The sequence below is a fragment of the Peromyscus eremicus genome, chromosome 7 (assembly GCF_949786415.1).
Source record: "Peromyscus eremicus chromosome 7, PerEre_H2_v1, whole genome shotgun sequence".
NCBI lineage: Eukaryota > Metazoa > Chordata > Mammalia > Rodentia > Cricetidae > Peromyscus > Peromyscus eremicus.
The window spans coordinates 22,567,602-22,591,013 of record NC_081422.1 but is presented as its reverse complement, the minus strand read 5'-3'; the positions used below and the strand labels follow the sequence as shown (position 1 = coordinate 22,591,013).

At 44.2% G+C, this 23,412-nt stretch overlaps 1 protein-coding gene across 1 annotated transcript in view; it reads left to right on the top strand.

The window, feature by feature from the left end:
• The first annotated feature begins 10,454 nt into the window (after positions 1-10,454).
• The window catches only part of LOC131914131 (beta-galactosidase-1-like protein 2), a 31,385-nt gene continuing 18,427 nt past the window's right edge, over positions 10,455-23,412 (top strand). Inside the window, exons 1-7 of the mRNA XM_059266729.1 lie at positions 10,455-10,546; positions 11,077-11,274; positions 15,905-15,973; positions 16,518-16,613; positions 17,461-17,569; positions 21,422-21,514; positions 23,124-23,205. Coding sequence (XP_059122712.1) covers positions 10,455-10,546; positions 11,077-11,274; positions 15,905-15,973; positions 16,518-16,613; positions 17,461-17,569; positions 21,422-21,514; positions 23,124-23,205 — 739 coding nt within the window. The remainder of the gene's footprint in view (positions 10,547-11,076; positions 11,275-15,904; positions 15,974-16,517; positions 16,614-17,460; positions 17,570-21,421; positions 21,515-23,123; positions 23,206-23,412) is intronic.

Here is a 23,412-nt window from a genome sequence, read left to right as displayed (position 1 = left end):
TAACAACTTCTTGACTATCTTGCTTGTCCAGTGCTGAGATACTTAATGCTCCCGGGGAACTGCAGATTGATGAGGACTGCTTAATTCTGCACACCTCTCACCCTTTGCCCCCGCACTCCCTCTGTTTAAACAAGAAGGCTCAATCGCCCAAAGTTGGAGTAGGGATCACTGAACCCTTTATTTGTTCTCTTCCCGACGTGTTGACTCAATCTCTTCTGTCTTTCCTCACTGTCCCTTTAATTAGTGGGTTTCTAAAGACCAGAACAGTGGCTGAGCTGAGCTGGTTAGGAGGGCCAGAAACAGGGCTTTTGCCCTAAAATTCTGGTTACAATATTGTAAAACATGTTTGCAAGATGGCTCAGTGTGCTGGAAGTGGTGGCACACATCTTTAATCCCAGAATTCAGGAGGCAGAAGCAGGGTAGATCTCAGTGAGTTTGAGGCCAGCCTGGTCTACAGAGTGAGTTCCAGACAAGTTTGGGCCACACATTGAGACTTTGTCTCGCTGTGTCTCTGTCTCTCTTTTTCTCTACCAAGCCTGACAACCTGAGTTTAATCCCTAGGACCCACAGGGTGGAAAAAAAGCACTGACTCTCTCTGTCTCTCTCTGTCTCTCTCTCTCTCACACACACACACACACACACACATGCACACACACAATAAATAAATAAACAAATGAATAAATAAATAAATAGATAAACGAATGAATAAATAAATAAAAGTTCTTATGCTGGAGCTGTGGTTCAGCAGCAATGTCACTGACAACAGGAACTCAATGTTGTCAACACAACAACCCGATGCTCCCCATAGAAAGGAATTTCAGGATAAATCAGAGAAAATCAAAGTTAGTGAGTTTATTAATTAAATAGGAAGACAAGACACAGTTGAGAGTCAGGGGCAGGTGTCAGGGAGAATGTACCTAAGTACCTCGGTAGTCAGAGATGGGAAGCTACTTATTGTGAATCTAAGTTTAGATATTAAGGAAAGTGTGTGTCAGTATAGTCTTTGCTTACCCACAGAATTCTCTTTTAAGACAGAATTTCCTTTTGTATGTACACTGTATAGACTTACAAGTGCTAGTGGGAATGAAACATTAAAAAAAGAGATCTTACTGTCCTGTTGGAAGTGACAGTGACAAACTGAAGGTACACTGGTAAATATATTTATCAGACTAGAACAAATATAGCAATTATTTAATTTAAATTTTTAAAAAATATTTATTTATTTTAAGTTTCTGAGACAGGTTCTCTCTACGTAGTTTTGGCTGCTCCTGGAACTCACTGTGTAGACCAGGCTGGCTTCGAATTCACAGAGATCCTTCTGCCTCTGCCTCCTCAGTGCTGTGATTAAACCTGTGTTTAATACAGCTTTTTATTTTTTGTTTTTGAATGGGTGTGGGTGTTTTCCCTGCACACGTGTCTGTGTACTACTTTTGTACCTGGTGCTCACAGAGGCCAGAAGATGGTGTCACATCCCTTGGAACTGGAATTATAGATGTTTGTGAGCTGCTATGTGGATGCTGAGAATTGAACCTAGGTCCTCTGGAAGAGCAGCTAGTGCTCTTAATTGCTGACCCGTCCCTCTTTTGAGAAACTAGCACAGGTTAAAAAAAAAATCCTGAAAATTAAAAAAACAAAAACAAAAACCAATAAATACAAACCCAGAAACTTACTCAGTACTTTAGTAAAATAAAGATCACAGAAGTGTAGTTGAAAGAACTGGAAAAATAAGTGATCATTCAAATTAAAGGTAGTAAGTGCAAATAAAAATTAAATAAAGTAAAACATGAAATGACACAAATTCCTAGAATCAATACAAGAATGAGAAAACTGAATAATGTGAAGAAAATACAGTTGTCTGCTGTGGATATCATTCTGTATAAATAAAACACTGATTGGCCAGTGGCCAGGCAGAAGGTATAGGCGGGACAAGGAGAGAGGAGAATTCTGGGAAGTGGAAGGCTGAGTGGGAGAGACACTGCCAGCTGCCGCCATGACAAGCAGCATGGGAAGACGCCGGTAAGCCATGAACCACGTGGCAAGGTATAGATTTATGGAAATGGATTAATTTAGGATATAAGAACAGTTAGCAAGAAGCCTGCCACAGCCATACAGTTTGTAAGCAATATAAGTCTCTGTGTTTACTTGGTTGGGTCTGAGCGGCTGTGGGACTGGCAGGTGAGAGAGATTTGTCCTGACTGTGGGCAAGGCAGGAAAACTCTAGCTACAGTTGTCCTAACTAGATTTGAGATGTCAGTACAATTTAAGATTAAGTTGAAATTAAGCCCCCTGTGTTAATACACACCTATAATTCAAGCAGACTTGGCTACTGGGAAAAATTTGAGGCCAACGTGAGTCACATGAGACCTGCTCTCAAACAATAACAACAACAAACCTGAAAACAACAAACAAAGCCAACCACCACCAACGGAAAACCGCATCTCTGCAAATAAGTGTCGGACCAATTACAGACCACGGGGTGGTATGTGACTAGAGCACTCTTGTAAGTGTAAGCTAAATAAAGACAGACTAAAGAAAACTGAGCCCATGACAGAGACTTGCGTGGTTAAAGTGGAAATCTGTTGCTTAAAGTTTGCTTGCTCTGAAATCATGCTTGCCTGCTGTGCGCGCGTACGCGCACACACACACACACACACACACACACACACACACTACCCTCTCCCCCCCACAGGCATGCACACACGCACAGCACATGTGAGCACATGTACATAAAACATTGCTCTGCCACGTCCAAATACCATAAGAAAACTGTAAATATATTTTTATCAGTGGCCCATAATGCTTGCCCTTCGAAAATAGAGGTGTTTTTCCAATCCTGTTTCCCTAAAAGTGATTCTGACACCATAACAAAGTGGGAGGCCAAGGGCAGCAGAAGCCGACCCAGACCTCCGCTCCATTGTTCCAACACATGAAACCCATGAAACCAGCTCTGAGGCGTGCCCTTGAAGGCAGCTGAAAAATCCATCTTCAAGCCGATTTAGTAGCTGTCGAGGTAACCTCTGAAATATAGAGAACACCTGGCCTTAGAGACGCCAGAACCTTTGAGGCTGGGCTCAGTCTCTTGGTGTCTTTGAGCGGCTCTCTCTTCTACCAGGCTCTGAGTGAGACCCACTCTGTGGCCGCATGTGCCACCTGGGAAATCCAGGTCCCAGCAGGCTGTCCTTGGCAAGTGTTAGGAGAAAAGGTGTAAGCAATACCTCTGGTTCCCAGACTGGAAAGGGGAGCTGGGAGACTACTGTTAGCCAGATCTCAGACTCAGATTCAGACCCCTCTAGCTGGACCCCCGCCCCCACACTGAGGCAACACCTAATTCCTTTCCATCTTTTTAAGGAATAACGTGATTTTTGCCAGCGTTGAGTCCTAACTTCTGACTACTAAGTGATATCATTTCCAACTCCTCGTGTTTGGGCAGTTTTGTTTATGTGTTTTTGTTTGGGTTGGACTCTTGCGGTGTTTCCCAAGGAATTCCCTCGTTCTGGGAAAGGGAGCTACGCTGAGCCGCCGCCCTCACCTGTGACTTCAAGCTATCCGTGCAGCTGTTGCTTTGTGAAACAGACTGCTGGCCTCTCCTTTCCTGGATTGCAGTCCTAACTAGAACAAATCATAAATGTGATCTTCTTTCATCCCGACTATGTTACTCTCAGTTTCCATCAACAAGGATCCAGAAGGTGCCTGTGTGCTTCAGTTTGCGACAGAATGCCGTGCCCTCATTCGGCAACACTCCCGCTCTCCATTCCAGCTTGTCCCCAAAGGGATTTATTCTTCATACCACCATTGTCCGTCCTTTTACAGCAAAGCTCCTTTTAAGGATGCACTATCTCCTGTCGCAGCCTTTTAAGTACTGAGTATGACCAAGCACACACAGTTCTTGCTTTTTCTTAATTTATTTAGCATCCCAGGACTTGGTCCTGGGAATGTGCGTCTTCTCCATCTTTGCTGACCCTTATAAAACCTTTGAATCTGTTTTAACGTTTATCAATACCACTTTTGTGCTCGTGACTTACACATTCAAGTCTCAGCCTGCCCCCAGGTCTCCTTGTAAGTCTTAAAGGCATGTTCAACTTCACACAAAAAAAATTAATTCCTGTCATTTTGTTGTAGTTGCAGTTGTTGTTGTTGGGAGTGTGTGTGTGTGTGTGTGTGTGTGTGTGTGTGTGTGTGTGTGTATGAGTTTTCCTTCCTTGGATTATGCTGGTGTGAGATTATTTATTGTCTGTGTTTTGTGTTTTCGTGGGTGTAGTTAACCTCTTTGTGTTGGAGTTTTCCTTCTAGTACCTTCTGTAGGGCTGGATTTGTAAATAGATATTGTTTAAATTTGACTTTATCATGAAATATTTTGTTTACTCTATCTATGGTGATGGAAGGTTTTGCTGGGTATAGTAGTCTGGGCTGACATCCATGGTCTCTTAGAGTCTGCAGGACATCTGTCCAGGCCCTTCTGGTTTTTAGAGTCTCCATTGAGAAGTTGGGTGTAATTCTACTAGGTCTGCCTTAATATGTTACTTGGCTTTTCCCCTCTTGCATCTTTTACTATTCTTCATTTCTTTTGTATTATTATTTCTTTGTCTTGATTATTATGTGGTGTGGGAACTTTCTTTTCTGATGCAGTCTATTTGGTGTTCTGCAAGCTTCCTGTACCTTTATAGGGATCTCCTTCTTTAGGTCAGGGAAATGTTTTTCTATGATTTTGTTAAATATATTTTCTGGGCCTGTGAACTGGGATTCTTCTCCTTCTTCTGTTCCTATTAATCTTAGGTTTGGTCTTTTCATAGGGTCCCAGATTTTCTGGATGTTTTGTTTTAGGAGCTTTTTAGATTTAACATTTTCTTTGACTGATGGATCTATTTCTTCTATCATATATTCAATGCCTGAGATTCTCTCTTTATTCATTATAGCCAGAAACTGGAAACAACCTAGATGTCCCTCAACCAAAGAATGGATACAGAAAAGTGATACATTTACACAATGGGGTGTTACTCAGCTGTTATAAACAATGGCACCATGAAATTGGAAGGCAAATGAGTAGAACTAGAAAAGATCACCCTGAATGAGGTAACCCAGACCCAGAAAGACAAACATGATATGTACTCACTTGTAAGTGGATATTAGCTGTAAAGTAAAGGATGACCATCCTAAATTCCACAGACCCAGAGAGACCAGGTAATAAGGAGGGCTCAAGCAGGGGTGCTTGGATCTCTCTGGGAAGAAGAAATAGAAGAGATTTCATGGGTGGACTAGGGGTGGGTGGAGATGGGACATGAGGAATCAGGTAGGGGGAAATTGAGGAGGAGAGTACTGAAAGAGATGACTGGAAAGGGGGGACATTTTGGGGTGAGGTAGAAACCTAGTGCAAGGGAAACTCCCAGAAATCTACAAGAATGATCTCAGCTGAGACTCCTAGCAATAGGGGATACATAGCCTGAACTGGTCATCTCCTGTGACCATGCAAGACTTCCAGTGGAGGGATTGGGACACCAACCCAGCCACATAACCTTTCACCTATAGTCTGTCCTGCCTATGTACTGGGGTAAGGTTGGCACAGAATTGTGGGAGTGGCAAACACACACAATGGTTGGTCCAGCCTGAAACCCATGCCATGAGAGTGAGCCCACCCCTGACACTGCTGTAGTGCCAGGACCCAGAGGCTGGATGGCCCCGAGACCTAGAATAGAACCAAATACTACTGGCAGTGTATATATGAAGTGGTTCCTAATGATATTCTGCTATACTCACAGATGGGTGTCTAGCCCACTTGTCATCAGAGGGGCTTCATTCAGCAACAGATGGAAACAGATGTAGACCCACACAGCCAAATGCTGTGGGATGTTCTGTATGTCACATGTGTTGCTAATTAGTCAATAAATAAAACACTGATTGGCCATTGGCTAGGCAGGAAGCGTAGGCAGGACAAGGAGGAGAATAAAGCTGGGAAGTGGAAGGCTGAGTCAGAGAGACACTGCCAGCTGCCATGATGACAAACAGCATGTGAAGATGCCGATAAGCCATGAGCCACGTGGCAAGGTATAGATTAATGGAAATGGATTAATTTAAGCTGTAAGAACAGTTAGCAAGAAGCCTGCCATGGCCATACAGTTTGTAACCAATATAAGTCTCTGTGTTTACTTGGTTGGGTCTGAGTGGCTGTGGGACTGGCAGGTGAGAGAGATTTGTCCTGACTGTGGGCCAAGCAGGAAAATGCTACCTATAGCCAAACACTAGGTGAAGCTCACAGAATCCTGCAGAAGAGGGAGAGAAAAGATTGTAGGAACCAGCAGGTCAAGGACACAACAAGAAAACTCACAGAGTCAACCAGCCTGGGCTCACAGCGGCTCACGGAGACTGAACTGACAACAAGGGAAGCCTGAATGGGACTGACCTAGGCACTCTGCATATACATTACAGTTGTGTAGCTTGGTCCTCTTGTGGGACTCCTGGCAGTGGGGACAGGGGCTGTCTCCGACTCTTTTTACTGGGACTCTTACTCCTCATCCTGGGTTATTTTTCTCAGCCTTAATACGTGGGGAGGTGCTTAGTCTTACTGCAACTTAATACTCCATGTTTTGTTTATACTCATGGGAGACCTGCCCTTTCCTGAACAGAAACGGAGGGGGAGTGGATTGGGGATGGAAGCAGAGGGGGGCTGGGGAGAGGGGACTGGGAGGAGAGGAGGGAGAAACTGCTGCCAAGATGTAAAATAAATAAATAAATAAATAAATAAATAAATAAATAAATAAATAAATAGGAAGTTTGAATTTAATTTTTCTGTTAACTGTAAATCTTATACTTGTGTTTATGAATTTTTTATTTAATAAAGTTTAATGTTATTTGAAAAAAAAACCCAAAAACTAAGTTCCTGTAGCCATTCCTATTTAATCAATGACAATTCAATTTTCCCACTTTTCCCAAGAAAAACTATCTTAGAGTCATCCTTTAACTTCACAATCACATGCAACCCATTAGTAAATCCATTGTGGCTTCACCTCTTTGGGACACTGGTCCAACCCATCATGCTGGGTTTTTCCACCTCATTGCTGGAAAAATCTTGTTTTCTTCTCACTTTGACCCTGGTATTTTAGCTTATATTAATATACAACTCAGATCATGTCGTTCCTTGGATCAAAACATCCCAATGCCTTCTCAGCCCAGAGCAAAACTTCAAGCCCTCCCGTTGACCTCCCAGGTCCCACATGATTTAGCCTAGGCATTAACCTCTCTGATGGATCAGCTTCCGGTTTCCTAAGTTTCTTCACACCTCTATGTCTTTCTGCTACTCATCCAAGTGTTCCCACCTCAGGCCTTTGTTCTTGCAGTCCTCTCCAAGGTGGTTTTCCTCTGTGCGTTAAAATGTCTCACTTTTTATTTCTTAAGACAGGTGCTTATGCCACCCTCTTGTGAGAGACCCTTCCTGATCCCCCCCCACGCGCCCCCTCAAGCCTACAGTGGTGTCTTATTCTGACGTCATCCTTCCCTCCTCTTCCTCTCGATACTCTCCCCCCTCTTCCTGTTGTGTGTTCCCCTAAAGTACCCATTACCTGGTAACACAGTATAAACCTTAGTGTTGTTCCTCTGTCATGTTTTCTTGCACTAGAGTGTAAACCCCACAAGTGTGGATTATTTAATATTAGAAGACGAGTATTGTAAAGGACGGAAATGAGAGAAAAGTGGAAACCCAAAGAATGATGAAAACTGGTTTGGAAGAGTTGATGAGGGAGACTACTGTGTCTGGGAAATGTTAGGATCAAGTGTCTTGGCTACAGGCTGTCTGCTCCCGGTGAGTGAGGCGGAAGTTCTTCTAAGAAGAAGCAGTGTGAGAAGGTGCCTGACTTAAAAAGGTGTTGTCATGGGTGGAGATATCACCAAGGATGATAAACCAGGCAGCAGAGGGAGACAGTCTGCTGAAAGGGCCCTGAGACAGGCTCCTTGTCTGCATAGTTTGTCCTCTTCTGTGTATTTCCAGACCGGGACAGGAAAGCAGGGAGTCATTTGTTGCCCACCTCAGTTAGGCAAAAAAGAGGTGAGATTGCCAGTAAAAGTGGAAGTACAGAACATAAAAACTATGGGTGATGGCAAGTAGGAAAGAATTTAGGAGAAAATAATGAGTTAAAATCATAGTTGCAGATGGGTGGTGCTGGTACAAGCCTTTAATCCCAGCACTTGGGAAACAGAGGCAGGCAGATCTATATGAGTTTGAGGCTAGCCTGGTCTATGTATCGAGTTCCAGGACAACCTGGGCTATACAGAGAAACTTTGCCTGGGGTAGGGGAAGAATCATAGTTATAAATTGAGAAAACGATAGAAAAGATAAAACTCCATTAGTTGAGTAGATTTCCCAATGAGATTTTATTCTGACACTCCAGGAAAAGCACAAGAGTAGAGAGAGTGGTCTGAAAAAGCAAGACTAGAAAAGAGATTTTTTTTTAAGTGTAAGTCTTCAGGAAAGGAAATTAATTTTGTGGGAAAAATCATTAATCTCAGTGCTTCCTCCAACGTCAAACTTCCCACTGTTTAGTGGCAAAAGGCAAAGGAAGTGTAATAAGAGCCACAGTTAGGGTGCAACGAAGAAGTGACCTGGAAAGTGACCCAGGAGAGGTGGATAGTGGGAGCTCTGCCCGCCTCTGTGGGAAGTTAGCTTGCTGATGGATTGAGCCCACAGGCTACGCTGCTCTTTTCCAGGTCAATCTGCAACAAAGAGGCATTTCACTTCCTTTGGGGCCTGGACGAAGTATAAATTGCGCGGGCCGAATTTGAAACAGAGCGTCCCTCCACCCACGAGGTCTTCAGCCCACAGGCTAAGAGAGGGGCGGCGACCACAGACAGGTGTCTGGGCACCTGGGCTCAGCCTGCCCCACGTGGGGGACAAGAAGCTGCAGACCTCAGTGATCTAGAGAGGCTCGCGGTGCTGCAGCTGCTGGCTGACAGTGACTAGCTACGGGAAGAGACTAGCTACAGTTCAGTAAGGCACCTTGATGCATTGCTGGTCTTCAAGGGAGGGTGTGTGTGTGCCAAGCACACGGCTTGTGGTGGACAGGAGGCCCAGTACTGCCTTATGGCCACCGGTGCGGGCAGAGCCACCATGGCAGGACAGGGTCCAACCTGGACGTGGTGATGCGTTACTGTCAGGCTCTGGAAACATGGTGTGGTGCCAGTGGCCTCTGGAATAGCTAAGGCTCAAAGCCTGGGTCGGCCTGATGAACTGCCCATTGGTCCCCAGATGCGTGTCCTCCGGGCTGTACGAGGCTCAGTGGAGTCCAGGCCTCTCTGCGCTGTGGATTCTTGCAAGCCCCCAGCCTCCAAAGGCTGGCTAAACGCCTCTGCTGGGGGTTTCCTGTGAGACTGGCTGAGGACTCCGCTTGGGGGGGGTCTCCTTCAGGTTCCCTGGAAGTTTTGCTTTATGCCTGCTTTTCTCACTGGGACACTTGCCAGAGTGTCCTCTATCCTTTCCTATCATCCAGACCTGCCCTGTATTCTGGCAGCTCTTCTCCACTGTCTTTGTTTAGTTTAATTTTCGGTTGTTTTTAAATTTTCCTGTGACTTCATTCCCAGCTCTGCCTAGATGTAGATGTTTTACTAATGCTAGCAACTTAGCAATTGTGCGAAAACACTTAATGGTAGGGGTGGTGTTGATCCAAATGTAGAAGAGTGATTACTACAAGCTGAGAAGGGGTGTGTGTGTGTGTGTGTGTGTGTGTGTGTGTGTGTGTGAGTAAAAGGAGGTTGGAAACATTCTGCATCGATTTAATAATAGGTATATACTAATTAAATTATGTTTAAACTGTAAGACAAAGTGGAACATCAACCATTTTAATTAGACAACTTTGCTGAGTCAGGCACACAGCTGTGAGTGTTGGTGTCACCTCCAGCCTGTGAACAGCGGCATCCAGACTGTGCTGGACTCATGAGTTTTGATGAGTTTGCCCCAGAATGAGCACTATAAAGGCATCCCCAGGCCCTAGAAAAGATAATGTGTACTCTGGCAATCCATGGGTTGATCTCCAACAGCAACAAACAAATAAAAAATTGAGTTGGAGACAAGGAATTGATCCCCTCCATGAAGACATTTCTCTTCTGCTAAGGAGGACACCATTAGGATCCATTCTTCAGCAGCTGGGCAGCTGTGGAAGCCTCTCTGCAGTTATGCTTCACTGTATTAAAACCATTATTTGACTCAATTTTGAGCCACACCAAAATGTATATGGTGCCTGGGAGCCCAGCTGTGTAGCCAGTGATTGCTGTGGAGTTATTCTTCTTCCAGCCAGCAGCCTCGGCTTCAAGATGCTGCCCTGATTCCAGCTAATGCAAAGTCCAGGAACAAATTTTGCCTTCCCAATAGGCTACCCTCTTCCTTCCCATCCTTCTTCAGGAAAGGTCTCTCTCAGCCCCTAGCTGCTTCCTTTCTCTACCCCTATTTCTGACCCCTCTGTTCTGTCCCATTTAGCATGTGGACCTTCCTGGGGAGACCTGAATGCATTCTATGCCTGTCTTCTGCCTTATCCGCAATGGCTCTGGAAAAGCAGAAAGAGTTACCCAGGTACGTATGCTTCAGACTGCTGCAGAGGTTCCATTTAAGGTGTACCTAGGGCCCCCAAGGGAAAAGCTTAAAAAAATCTGTGTGTGTGCATTTACACACATGCACATGATGGATATATGAGTGTTTGTGTGCATGTGCTGTGGTGCATGTGTGGAGGTCAGAGGACAACTTTGGATGTCAGTCTTTGGTTTCCACCTTGTTTGAGACAGGGGCTCTCTTGTTCACTACCACTTCCATGGATTCTCCTATCTCTGCCTCCTGTTTCCCCCTAAGGGTGATGGGATTAGATACACATTAGATATCACATTGGACACGTCTGGCCTTTTCCTGGATTCTGGGAATCTGTAAGCACTTTACACATTGAGCCCTGTCTGTAGTTCCTTTCTCTTCCTTTCCCTCACTTCCTTTCCTCTGCTTTCCTCTCTTCCTCTCCTCTCTTTCTTTAGAAACAGGGTGGGCTTTATAGCCCACTGACCGGCCTTGTACTCTTGGCTTACCAAGCTGTGCTCTATACCTTCTTGTCCATGCAGGCTTAATCAAACTCACTTGACCCCCCTGTTGCTGGTGACTCGACGGGTAGGTCTGAAAGTTGAGAGATCACAATTCACACTGGAAGGTTTCCCATTCCGGATCATATCAGGCACCATCGACTACTTCCGGATACCTAGGCAGAAATGGCGAGTCAGCTTGAGGAAGATGCGGGACGGTGGCTTCAACACCCTCACCACGTGAGTTGTTGCTTCTGGGTCTCGTATAAGAATTTTTTCACTGAATCCTAGCGGAGACTTCATTTGAACAGTCATTTTAAAATTATTATTAGCCGGGCGGTGGTGGCGCACGCCTTTAATCCCAGCACTCGGGAGGCAGAGCCAGGCGGATCTCTGTGAGTTCGAGGCCAGCCTGGGCTACCAAGTGAGTTCCAGGAAAAGGCGCAAAGCTACACAGAGAAACCCTGTCTCGAAAAACCAAAAAAAAAAAAAATAAAATAAAATAAAATAAAATTATTATTAAGAAAGATATTAGCCGGGCAGTGGTGGCACATGCCTTTAATCCCAGCACTCGGGAGGCAGAGGCAGGTAGATCTCTGTGAGTTCGAGGCCAGCCTAGTCTACAGATCGAGATGCAGGACAAGCACCAAAACTACACAGAGAAACCCTGTCTCGAAAAACCAAAAAAAAAAGAAAGAAAGAAAGAAAGAAAAGAAAAAAGAAAGAAAGAAAGATATTTATTAGCTAAGTTATTAGTCAGCGTTTTCTAAAGGAACAGAAATATATATATGGCGTTTATTAGAGTCGTTTACTGCAGTCTGAGTAGTATGTCTCCTGAAAGAAAGGCCAAGGATCTGGTAATTGTTCAGTCCATGGAACTGGGTGTCTCAGTAGCCCCAATCTGGTGCTGGAGTCCCACAGAAGTTCTAGAGAGCTGCTGGTCTTCAGTCGGCATTGGAATCCCGTAGAAGTAGGTTCTAATACCAGCAAAGTTGCCAGTGAGAGTGAGGGCAGTCAGGCAAAAATCAAAAGCTTCCTTCTTCCATGTCATTTTGTATGGGCTGTCCAGATTTTAGAGTGGGTCTTCTGTCCTCAGATAACCCAGATTTGAGGTGGGTCTTCTGTCTTCAGTTGATCTACATTTGGGGCAGGTCTTCCCACCTCAAATGATCCAACTAAGAGAATCCCTCACAAGCATGCCCAGCTGCTTGAGTTTAAGTTAATTCCACAGTTAGTCAACTGTGGTGGTCTGAAAGAAAATGGCTCCCAAAGAGAGTGGCACTATTAGGAGGTGTGGCCTTGTCCAAGGAAGTGTGTCACTGTGGAGGTGGGCTTTGAGGTCTCATATATGCTCAAGCCACACCCAGTGTCTAAGACCACTTCCTGTGGCCTGTGCAAGATGTAGAACTCTCAGCTACCTCTCCAGCATCATGCCTGCCTGCCTGCCTGCCTGCTTCTTACCATGATGATAATAGACTAAACCTCTGAACTTTAAGTCAGCCCCAATTAAAAGTTATCCTTTAGCTGGTCAGTGGTGGTGCACGCCTTTAATCCCAGTAATCAGGAGGCAGAGGCAGGTGGATCTCTGTGAGTTTGAGGCCGGCCTGGTCTACAGAGTGAGTTCCAGGAAAGGTGCAAAGCTACACAGAGAAACCCTGTCTCAAAAAACCAAAAAAAAAAAAAAAAAAAAAAAAAAAGTTTTCCTTTATAAGAGTCACCATGGTCATGGTATCTCTTCACAGCAATAGAAACCCTAACTGAGACTGTGAATTCAGTGAAACTGTCTCCTTGGAGCTTTTGCTGAGAATAGAATGCTCTGAGTGCATGTCAAGATTAGTCATCTTATCAAGCTTGTGGAATAGGCCTATAATCTCAATATTTAGGAGGTAGAGGCAGGAGGATTGTTTAAGGCCAGACCCAGTAACATAGAAAATTGAAGCTAGCCTAGGCTACATAATATTTGTCAATAAAACAAAACAAAAATAACAACCAACCAACCAACCAACAACCAAAAGACCATCACCAAAATAACAACTAACCAAAACGGTGTGCCGTATGTTTAGGATGTCTTGAGTACCTGTTTGCTACCATGACACAGGTTTGAATGGTTTTGTCCTCCATGTGAAAGTAGAGAGTAGGCTAGAGGCAGACTTTTTCAGTCTGGCTAGGATTCAGTGAAACAGTCTCCTTGGAACTTTTGCTGAGAACAGAATGCTCTGAGTGCATGCCAAGTGGTCACTGTCTTCCTCTCCAGTAGGAAGCAGAAGGGAGTGCTCCTCGGCTATCTACAGTGAGAACTTAGGATTCAGGAGGTAAACATCACGAAAATGTGGGGTCCACACCCCCACAAGCCTCTCCCTATTGCAGCGTTTTTAAACCACCAAGATTATCTGCACCGAATCTCAGCTCATGAGCTGCAGTTGGAGCCTTCTTTAAGCAATGCTGGCTCCAGCAAAGGCTTCCCTTTGTGAGGTGAGGACTAGCTCCTGGTGGGCTGTGGCTCTTTGTGTCCTCTGTGATAGTCAAGTGTCTCCTGGTGAGCACAATCAGCAGGTGTCTTAGGGTTTCTACCGCTGTGATGAAACACCGGGACCAAAAAGGAAGTTGGGGAGGAAAAAGTCTATTAGGCTTACACTTTAGCATTGCTGTTCATCACCGAAGGAAATCAGGTCAGGAACTCAAACAGGGCAGGATCTTGGAAGCAGGAGCTCATGCAGAGGCCATGGAGGGGAGGTACTTACTGGCTTGTTCCAGTTTCGAAGGTTCAGTTCATTATCATCATGATAGGGAGCATGGGGGCAGGCAGGCAGACGTGGTGCTGGAGCTGAGAGTGCTACATCTTGCAGGCAACAGGAAGTCCACTGACTGTCACACTGAGGGAAGCTTGAGAAAAAGAGACCTCAAAGCCCACCCCCACAGTGACACACTTCCTCCGACAAGGCCACACCTTCTAATAGTGCCACTCCCTTTGGGGGCCATTTCTTTCAACCCACCACAGCAGGTAAAAGAGTGATGATAAAGAATTGCTCATGCAGTTACTGGGGATGAGAAGTCTCCACTGCTGTAGGCTTGAGGCTTAAGAACAAGATGTCTGATGGTGAAAGTTCTAGTTCAAAACCAGGAAAGGTCAAAACCAAATGACAAAAGCTGAAAGCCTGTGAGCCTGTGAGCCTAACACGTGGGAGGCTGAGTCAGGAGGATCACACATTTGAGGCCAGTCTGGGATATACATTGAGACCCTGTCACAAAACAAAACTCAAGAACAAAACTGAAAGATTGTTTGGGAGACTCACCCAGATGGCCACATACTGTTTTGTTTTTTTTTTTTCATTGATAAAACCGTATGGGATTCCAAGGATAATCACACTACAATATTTTTATCTTGTGTGTGTGTATAATATTAATATAAGTATATAAAATAATACATATAAAATATATGTTCAACATATATATGAAATACATATGTATATATATATATATATTTATATGAAATGTTGCAGATAAAAAGAAATAGAATGAATATGACAAAGAGATGTTAAAGTAACTCACAGACAGTATGAAAAGTTGTATGCCAGAACTGGGGGCCTGCAGTAAACAGGCCTGCAGAGGTCAGAAGAGGACCCCTGGAACTGAGGTTGTGGATGGCTGTAGGTGCTGGGATAAACCTCTGGGTCCTCTGCAAGAGCAACAATGCTTAACTGCTGAGCCATCTCTCCAGCTCCTGTGTTGAGATTCTTGAGGTAGATTCTGTATATAGTTTATTGTTTTCATCAAATTTGGAACATTTTGACTGTTTTTTTTCCAAGTCTTTTTTATTCTTCTCCTTGCTACAGGGCTCCAGTGACATGTTCTTGACCAGATCTCACATGCTCACATTCCATAGTGCTCTCTTTATTCCATCTTCTCTTTTATTCTATTGTCGTTTAAGATAGTTTCTTTCATTATATCTTCTTTTCTTTTCTTTTTCTTTCTTTCTTTTTTTGAGACAGGGTTACTCTGTGTAGCTCTGGTTGTCCTGGAGCTTGCTCTGTAGACCAGGCTGGCCTTGAACTCAGAAATCTGCCTGCCTCTGCCTCCCGAGTGCTGGGATTAAAGGTGTGCACCACCATGTCCAGCTCTTTTATTATATTTTAAAAACCCACTGGCCTTTTATTCTAGGTGTCTATTCTATTGTTTGTTCCAACTTGCATATTTCATTTCTTTTTCTCCATTGCACCCAAAACATCTGTCATTTCACACACACACACACACACACACACACACACATACACACACACACACACACACACACACACACACACACGCACCCCACTGAACTAGGTACATGCCCTTTTGACTTTTTATTTTGAGACCAGGTCTTGCTAAATTGCTGAAGCTATCCTTGAACTCTCTACCAGAATTAGTCATTGAACTTTGCATCCCCTCCCCTCATCACCCTTAGCAGGAATTAAGGACATGTGTCACCAGGCCTGTTGTTTTTTTTTTTTTTGTTTTGTTTTGTTTTTTTTTGTTTTTTTTTTAAACAGAGTCTCACTATGTAGCCTAGACTGGCCTCAAACTTGTGAGTCTCCTGCTTCAGCCCCAAAAGTGATGGTATTCCAGGCATGTACCACCACACCCAACAGTTTCTGTTTGGTCTTTTCTGGCACAGGACTTCCTGTAGAGCCAACTGGTCTTACCCTTGTGATGCCCTTGTGTCAGCCTCCTCCGTGCTTGGAATGCAGGTGTCCACACTGGAGGCTTCGCTGCTGAAACATTCAGCTTTCTCCAAATAGAGAGAAGATTGTTTCTATGTTACAAGTGGAGAAGTCAGTGTAGAAGAAGCGCACGATAGGGGAGCTTCTTACGCTTCTCTTTTTCTGCACGACAGGCACGTCCCTTGGAATCTCCATGAGCCAGCAGTGGGCCAGTTTCGTTTCATTGAAAACCTGGACCTCATGTACGTGTTTATACTTTAGTTACATGATTCTGAGATTCAGAGAGGGATGTACCTGGGGGATTGGGTGAAGGAATGGATGTATCGTTCTGCTTTTTGGTTCTTGCCTTTTTGTTGTTGTTTTGAGGCAGGGTCTCACCATATAACCCTAGATGGCCTGGAATTATCTATGCAGACCAGGCTGGCCGCACACTCACAGAGGTCTGCTCGCCTCTGTTTCCTTTCTGCTGGAATTAAAGGTGTGTGCCACTGATTCCCAGCCTCTAATTCTGCCTTGCTAGCCAGGCAAAAGCTCTAATAACTTTTTGCTTGCTATCCTGGGAACCAGATGGTCGAAATACTCATTCATGGCTCCAGTGAATCCCTTGTAAGTTGTCTGCACCTTCATTTTTGGATCCATGAGTAACCAGCTATGATTGAAAAGGAAGGAAGGAAGGAAGGGAGGGAGGAAGGAAGGAAGGAAGGAAGGAAGGAAGGAAGGAAGAACAGCCATCATGCCAAGTCCTTGCTTTGGGGGGTAATGTTACTGTGACTGCTTTCTTTCCAGAACTTTTATCACCATGGCATCAGGAGAGGGGCTCTGGGTCATTCTGTGTCCAGGTCCCTATGTTGGCAGTGACTTAGACCTTGGAGGCTTGCCCAGGTGAGTTGTGGTCTGAAGGTCCCTGGGTGGGAAGCATTTTCACAGGGCTTTACTTCCTTACACATTTAGATGATCTGCACCATTTTGTTTATTGATGGCAGGTACTTACAGGCATGCTTTGGAGTCTGGCTGTTTGCTCTTAGTTAATACATTCAGAGTTTATGCAGGTTGTAGCGGGACCATCTGTTGGTGCTGTTTTTCTTTTCCTAGCTGAGGACTCTCCAGTGGGACCAGGCTCTCCATCTCTCATACACACAAACACAAGCACTTCTAAACAGCCATGTAACCATCTCCAGAACAGAGGTTAATACATTTTTCCTGTAAGAGGCCAGCTAGTGATCCCAGCTGAAGTGGGAGGATTGTCACAAATTTGGGGCCATCCTGGGCTACATCCTGAGCACTAGGCTAGTCAGTGCTACATAGATAGCAAGATGTGGACACAAATAAAGTCCAGAGAGAAAATATTTCAGGCTTTCTGAGACACAGGTAGCCTCTGAAATTAGCCTGAAAACTACAGTGAAAATGTATAAACAACTGGCACAGCTGTGCCAACAAAACTATTTAATAAATAGACAGCAGGTCTGACTTGGCTTTTTGGCTGTGGTTTGGTGAACTCTGCCTTGGAATACAGTTACAAAGTCCTCCCCCCCCCCCGCGCCCCACCCCTCCCTCCCCGTGCATCTTGGGGGTGCTGGGTGTTTTTAATTTAAAAGAGCCTGCTCATTCTTGAAGCTGGACCCCATTCTCACATCTCACTGTTCTGTGTGGCCATGTGAATGTGGGCTGTGAGAACATTTCTTATGACTGGTTCCCATCCTGAGTCTGAATCTCACCTTTTCAATCATAGCTGGTTACTCAAGGATCCAAAAATGAAGCTGCGGACAACTTACAAGGGATTCACTGGAGCCATGAATGAGTACTTCAACTATCTGATTCCCAGGATAGCACCGTTCCAGGTAAAACCTAGTCCTCATCTCTGCCCGTAAGGGAAGTGATTGCCAGACTGCTTTCCTGGCTAGTGTTTGCTACTTTCCGTGCTCTGAGAAGCAGGGAGCATATGCTGGCTACTGTGTATTAGTAGCCAGGAACTCCAGTTACTTAGTTAACAAAGCTTCTGGTTTTAGACTTAAATTGGGCATGCTGGTGCATGCTGTAATCCCAGCCTCTGGCAGGAGATGTGAAAGGATCCAGCCTAGGCTACATACTGAGATCTTGTCTCAAAGTGGGGACACGGTCTGGATTTAACTGCTCTTCTTTCGCCTTTCCACACCACCTGCTCAACTCTGGTCTGCCCTTCCACTGTCAGGACACTTGGAAGAACGTTCTGTGCCTTTGCTTTGACCTGTTGGTTATTAGCTTGCACTCAGAACTACCAGAAGTTAGAATTAGTGATGATTAAGCTTTCACAGGCAGCTACATGCCAATGCATCACAAACAGTGATTTAGGGGAGTCCCATTGTAGAGGTCATGGTCCCTCAAACAATTCAGGAGCATAAAAAGGAGTACAGCCAAATGGTGTCTGACTTATAGTGGTTGAGATAAGGGCATTTGACCTGATAACAGTATGAAAGCTTAAGTCTTTTAAAAATTACATCTATCTATCTATCTATCTATCTATCTATCTATCTATCTATCTATCTTTCCTTCTATATCTATGTATGTATCTATCTTCTATCTATATCTATGTGTGTATGTATCTATTTTCTATCTATTATCTGTGTGTGTATGTATGTAACACGAATCTTAAAAGGTCTTATTAATAAAAAAAAAAAACAGAACCAGACATTGGGGTGAAAGCTGAAAGATCAGAGAAGCAGAGCAAGCCAGGCACAAGTTCTTACCTCTATGAAATCCTCAGTCTTAAGAGAGAAGAAAGTTCCTGTTTCCTCACACCTTATATACCTTTCTGTGTTCTGTCATATTACTTCCTGGGATTATAGGCATGTGTCACCACTGCCTGGCTGTTTCTCTCATGTAGCCCAGTGTGCCCTTGAACTCACAGAGATCCAGATGGATCTCTGCCTCCCGAGTGATAGGATTAAGGGTGTGTGCCACAACTGTCTAGCCTTTATGTCTAATCTAGTGGCTGGCTCTGTCCTATGATCCCTAGGAAAGCTTTATTGGGGTACACCATGTATTAACACATTTATATGTATCTGTCTTGTATGTATGTATGTATGTATGTATGTATGTATGTATGTATCTTCTATCTATCACCTGTGTATGTATGTTTATTTTCAACTTAGGTTGGCTTTAGTTGAGACAGACCTGCACATTAGGTTGAAGAATGTCTACACTATGTAGAAAATGAATAGAGAGCAATAAAGTTTAATTATTTATATCTTAGTTATGGTTTCTATTGCTGTGAAGAGATAACATCATCACAGCAACTTTTAGAAAGGAAAACATTTAATTGGGGCTGGCCTGCAGTTCAGAGGTTCAGTCCATTATCATCATGTCAGGAAGCATGGCGGCATGCAGGTAGACATGGTGCTGGAAAAGGAGCTGAGACTTCTTCCTTTTGGTCTGCAGGCAGCATGAAATGACAGTGATGCACTGGCCAGGGTTTAGCTTCTGAGACCTCAAAGCCCACTCTCCTAGTGACACACCTCCTCCTCCAACAAAGCCACACCTACTCCAATAAGGCCACACCTCCTAATAGTGCCACTCCCTATGGGCTTATGGAGGCCATTTTTATTCAAGCCATCATAGCATCTATCTATTAGATATCAAGCTTTGCACAAGGAAATTAGTACTTGCCCAACTCATTTTATCCTCACAGTAATTATTTTAGATTAGTATATATTAAATGGAAGCAATGCCCCAAATGGCATATGTCTAGATGAATGCTTCACATGGCTGAACTTGCTGGGAATAGACTAACTATAATTACTCAAGGAAAATATTAAAACTCATAAGTGACCAAACTACACAAGCCAAAGCACATTTGGGCGATAGACGAGATGCTCCTTTTCAGAGACACGATGGCCATAGACACATGTGGCTACTTAAATTAATGTAAACAAAGTACAATTAAAACTTAAGTTCCCAGGGCACACTCTTCTTCACTGTACCAATAACTACAAGCAGCTGGTTGCTATTATATGGGCAGTACATAAATAGAACCTCAGGTTAGGGATATAGCTCAGTTGGTAGAGTCCTTGCCTTCCACAAAATCCCTGGGTTAAATCCTCAGCACCTCATAAACCAGTGTGGTGTTTCAAGCTTGTAATCCCAGAAGTCAAGGGGTAGAAGCATCAGGGCCAGAAGTTCAAGATCATCTTCCTGGTCATAAGGAGTTCGAGACCAGTTTTTGATACAACTAAAACTCGCCAGGCGGTGGTGGCGCACGCCTTTAGTCCCAGCACTCGGGAGGCAGAGCCAGGTGGATCTCTGTGAGTTCAAGGCCAGCCTGGTCTCCAAAGCGAGTTCCAGGAAAGGTGCAAAACTACACAGAGAAACCCTGTCTCGAAAAACCAAAAAAAAAAAAACCAAACCAAAAAAAAAACCAAAAAAAACAAACCCTCAAGCTGGGTATGGTGGTGTACATCTTTAATCTTAACACTTAGGAGATAGAGACAGGCAGAGCTACGTGAGCTCAAGGACAAACTGTCTACTTAGTGAATTCCAGGTCAACCAGGGCTGCATAGTGAGAACCTGTCTCCAGAATTGAACAGAACAGAACCTAGGACCTTTTCATTGCTGTTAGCCAGTGTGCTTACCCTTCCTAACTTAGGATACTGCAGCCTTGAAACTTTAGCCTGGAAACTGCTGAGTGAGTTTTACCTCATCCAGAGCCTAGTGATGTTGAGGGGTCTTGGAAACATTCTCCTGTAGCCTCATGAGTCAGTACTTCCTTACTCCTGAAAATTCCTCTCTAGAATATTTCAATCAAATTTATCAAATTCTAGATCTTCTGCCTCAGATCTTTCTGGGTACTTACAGCTTCTGGATCTTTCTTCTTTTCTGCTCTATTCTTCACTGGAGAGATGCAGAGTGAAAGGGAAAAGGGAAGAAGCTGGTTTTGAAAATCTTTCAATGTTGGTCAGCTAAGGGACATGCAGTTTAGAAAGTTAAAATGCACCTTTAGTCTTTGTGTCCTTTTTAACTTCCATGCCAAAAAACTTAGGGATCAGGTGTTTGCTGCTTGCTTAATATCTTCCAGTTTCAACTCTGTCTAAAATTTCTCCTCAGTCATTATGGTCTGGTTTGAGTGTGCAAACACTTCAGTCATAGGAATACACAGTCCTGGATGCTCTCACATTGCTAACTACATCATTGGCATGGATATATTCCTTATAGTGTTTTCCCCCTACATGCCAGGTGAGGTACCTTGTGGTTATCCTACATGTTCTTGAAGGAAATTTGAGGAAATATATTATAAGTTTGGCTATGAAGGTGAAGAGGGCAAGATGGCCTAGAAGGGCTGATGGTCCAGGCAAGTTAATCTTAACATAGGGCCTTAAGGCATTTCAAATGAAGAAGGGTGAAGGTGTCAAAGGCAGTGTCCCTCTAAATGCAAAGCTCTTGAGAGATGGGAAGGGTGACTCTGGAAGTTTTAGACCTCACAATTAACACATTTAACTGTGGGGAAATGGTAATTACTCAGGGCACGTTTTTAAGGGAACTATTTTGGAAGCATTTGACTTCTCATATAGAGCCGCTGGTACTGAGTGAGAGAAATGACCAGCACTGTGGTCCAGTCTGGGCTTGGGGGTGCTATTTTTACATGTGTGCCCAGTATTTAGAAAATCCAGTCTTTCCCCACCAGGATCTCACTTTTACATTCTTATCTCCTTGACCCTCAGTATAGAAAAGGAGGCCCTATCATTGCCGTGCAAATTGAGAATGAATATGGCTCCTACTATATGGATAAAAAATATATGGCGTATGTAAAAAAAGTAAGTGCTCTTTTAATTTTTCTCTGCTTCTTGGAGTCTGTTCTGTTGTGGAGCAAACATGTCCTGAATACCTGTCGCTTGTCCGGAACTGTGAAGTATGAAGATGAATAGGGCCCAGCTTTGTTTTTGATTTTTTGGTTATATTCTAGTCAGTGGTCTGGAAATAACACAGATGGCTCTGATATAAGGCAGAGACCCACACTAGGACAGCTTTACTTCCTATGAATATCTCAGCTTCCTTTTGGGTGACATTCAATATGTGCTTTTCCATTCTTTTACTTTCCGATGTATCCATCTATTTAGGGTACTTAAAAGTAGCATAGAGTGTACACAGCCAGATTGGTTGTTGATTTGGGAGAGGTGACGGCAGGCGGGTCAACAGGTCAAGATCACCTTCAGCTATACAGTGAGTTAGAGGTCAGCCTGGGTGACACGAGACCCTGTCTCAAAATACCACTCTCTTAGTTCCTTTTTTCTCTGGTTGCGATAAAATATTCCGACAAAAGCAATTTAAGGGAGAAAGGACTTATTTCAGCTCGCGGTTGAAGGTCCCGTCCATCGAGCTGGGTAAGTGAAAGCAGCTGGAGCCAGAAACAGCCGCTCCTCATCACCTCTCCTGCCAGGAAGCAGAGAAAGACGAACGCTCGCATGCCAGTGCCTAGCTTGCTTTCTGTGTTTTCTACAGCCCAGGGTCCCCAGCCCAGGGAACGGTCCTGTTCACAATCCAGATGGATCTTCCTGCTTCAGTTAATATAATTGAGATAATCCTCCGCAGGCTTGAAGGCCCACCCCTCAAGTTATTCTAGGTCCTGTCACATTGATAGTGAACAATAATCCTTACAACAACCACCACCACCACCTCCAAGAACTTTTGTGAATGAGGAACTAGCTTGTTTCCAGTCATTGCTGATATATTTGTACTCGACCTATTATATTGTCCCCTTGTCTTTGTCCCAATTTCTGTTCTGTAGTCCCTTTTCCTCCTGCTCTCAGGATGACTTTGAATTTTTGATGAATTTTTGATCCTCCTGCCTCCATCTCCCAAGGGCTAGGATTATAGGCAAGTATCACCACATCTAGTCTATGTGTTGCTGATGCTCCAGCTCAAGGCTTTGTGTGTGACACACAAGCTCTCAACCAACAGAGCTATTTACCCAGTTTTAAAAAATAAATTATAAAAGGTTTACCTACCCTTCCCACTGACTGAAGAAACTACTGAAGAAGTCGTATCCTGTGGATTTGGCTCACAAGGTATGGTAATTTGGCAGCAGCATGGACAGAAACATTCATTTGTCTGCTTTCTGGCTTGGAGAAACCCCTGGAGGTTTTTTGGGGAAAGCAGTGCATTGGGGGATGCAACTGCCCCTCTGCCTCCTCTGGGAGGTTTGGAATTGGAACTGCTCTTGAGGAGTGTGACTGAGGCAGGACTGATATTTTTGTTTTAACTTAAAAGTGGTTGCATGTGGGGATCAAGCCCTCCTCTCCATGTCTCAGCGTCACTGTGGTATTTCCGTTGGCATAGTTTTGGCTTTTTTTTCCCCCACCCCTAGGAAGAGGCAATCTCATGGAATGAGGGGCAACTCATTTCTCTTACTGAATTTCTCCTTAGGCTTTGGTGTCAAGAGGGATTAGTGAGCTGCTCATGACTGCAGATGATGGTCTGAATCTGAGAAAGGGCCACTTGAAAAATGGTATGGTATTGGTTGCGTTTATTTCTACACTGGTCAAGTTGAAAAAGCATAGGTCTTTCTATGCTTTATCCTTCCACTTCCTGATGGTAAGAACTTGTGGTCAAAACTGAGCTAGGAAGTAGGACCCAACCTTGCTGCACACCAGCTGTTACGACCAGAGTGTTACTCCACCCTTTCAAACTTTTAGTGGCTGAGCCCAGGGTTCAA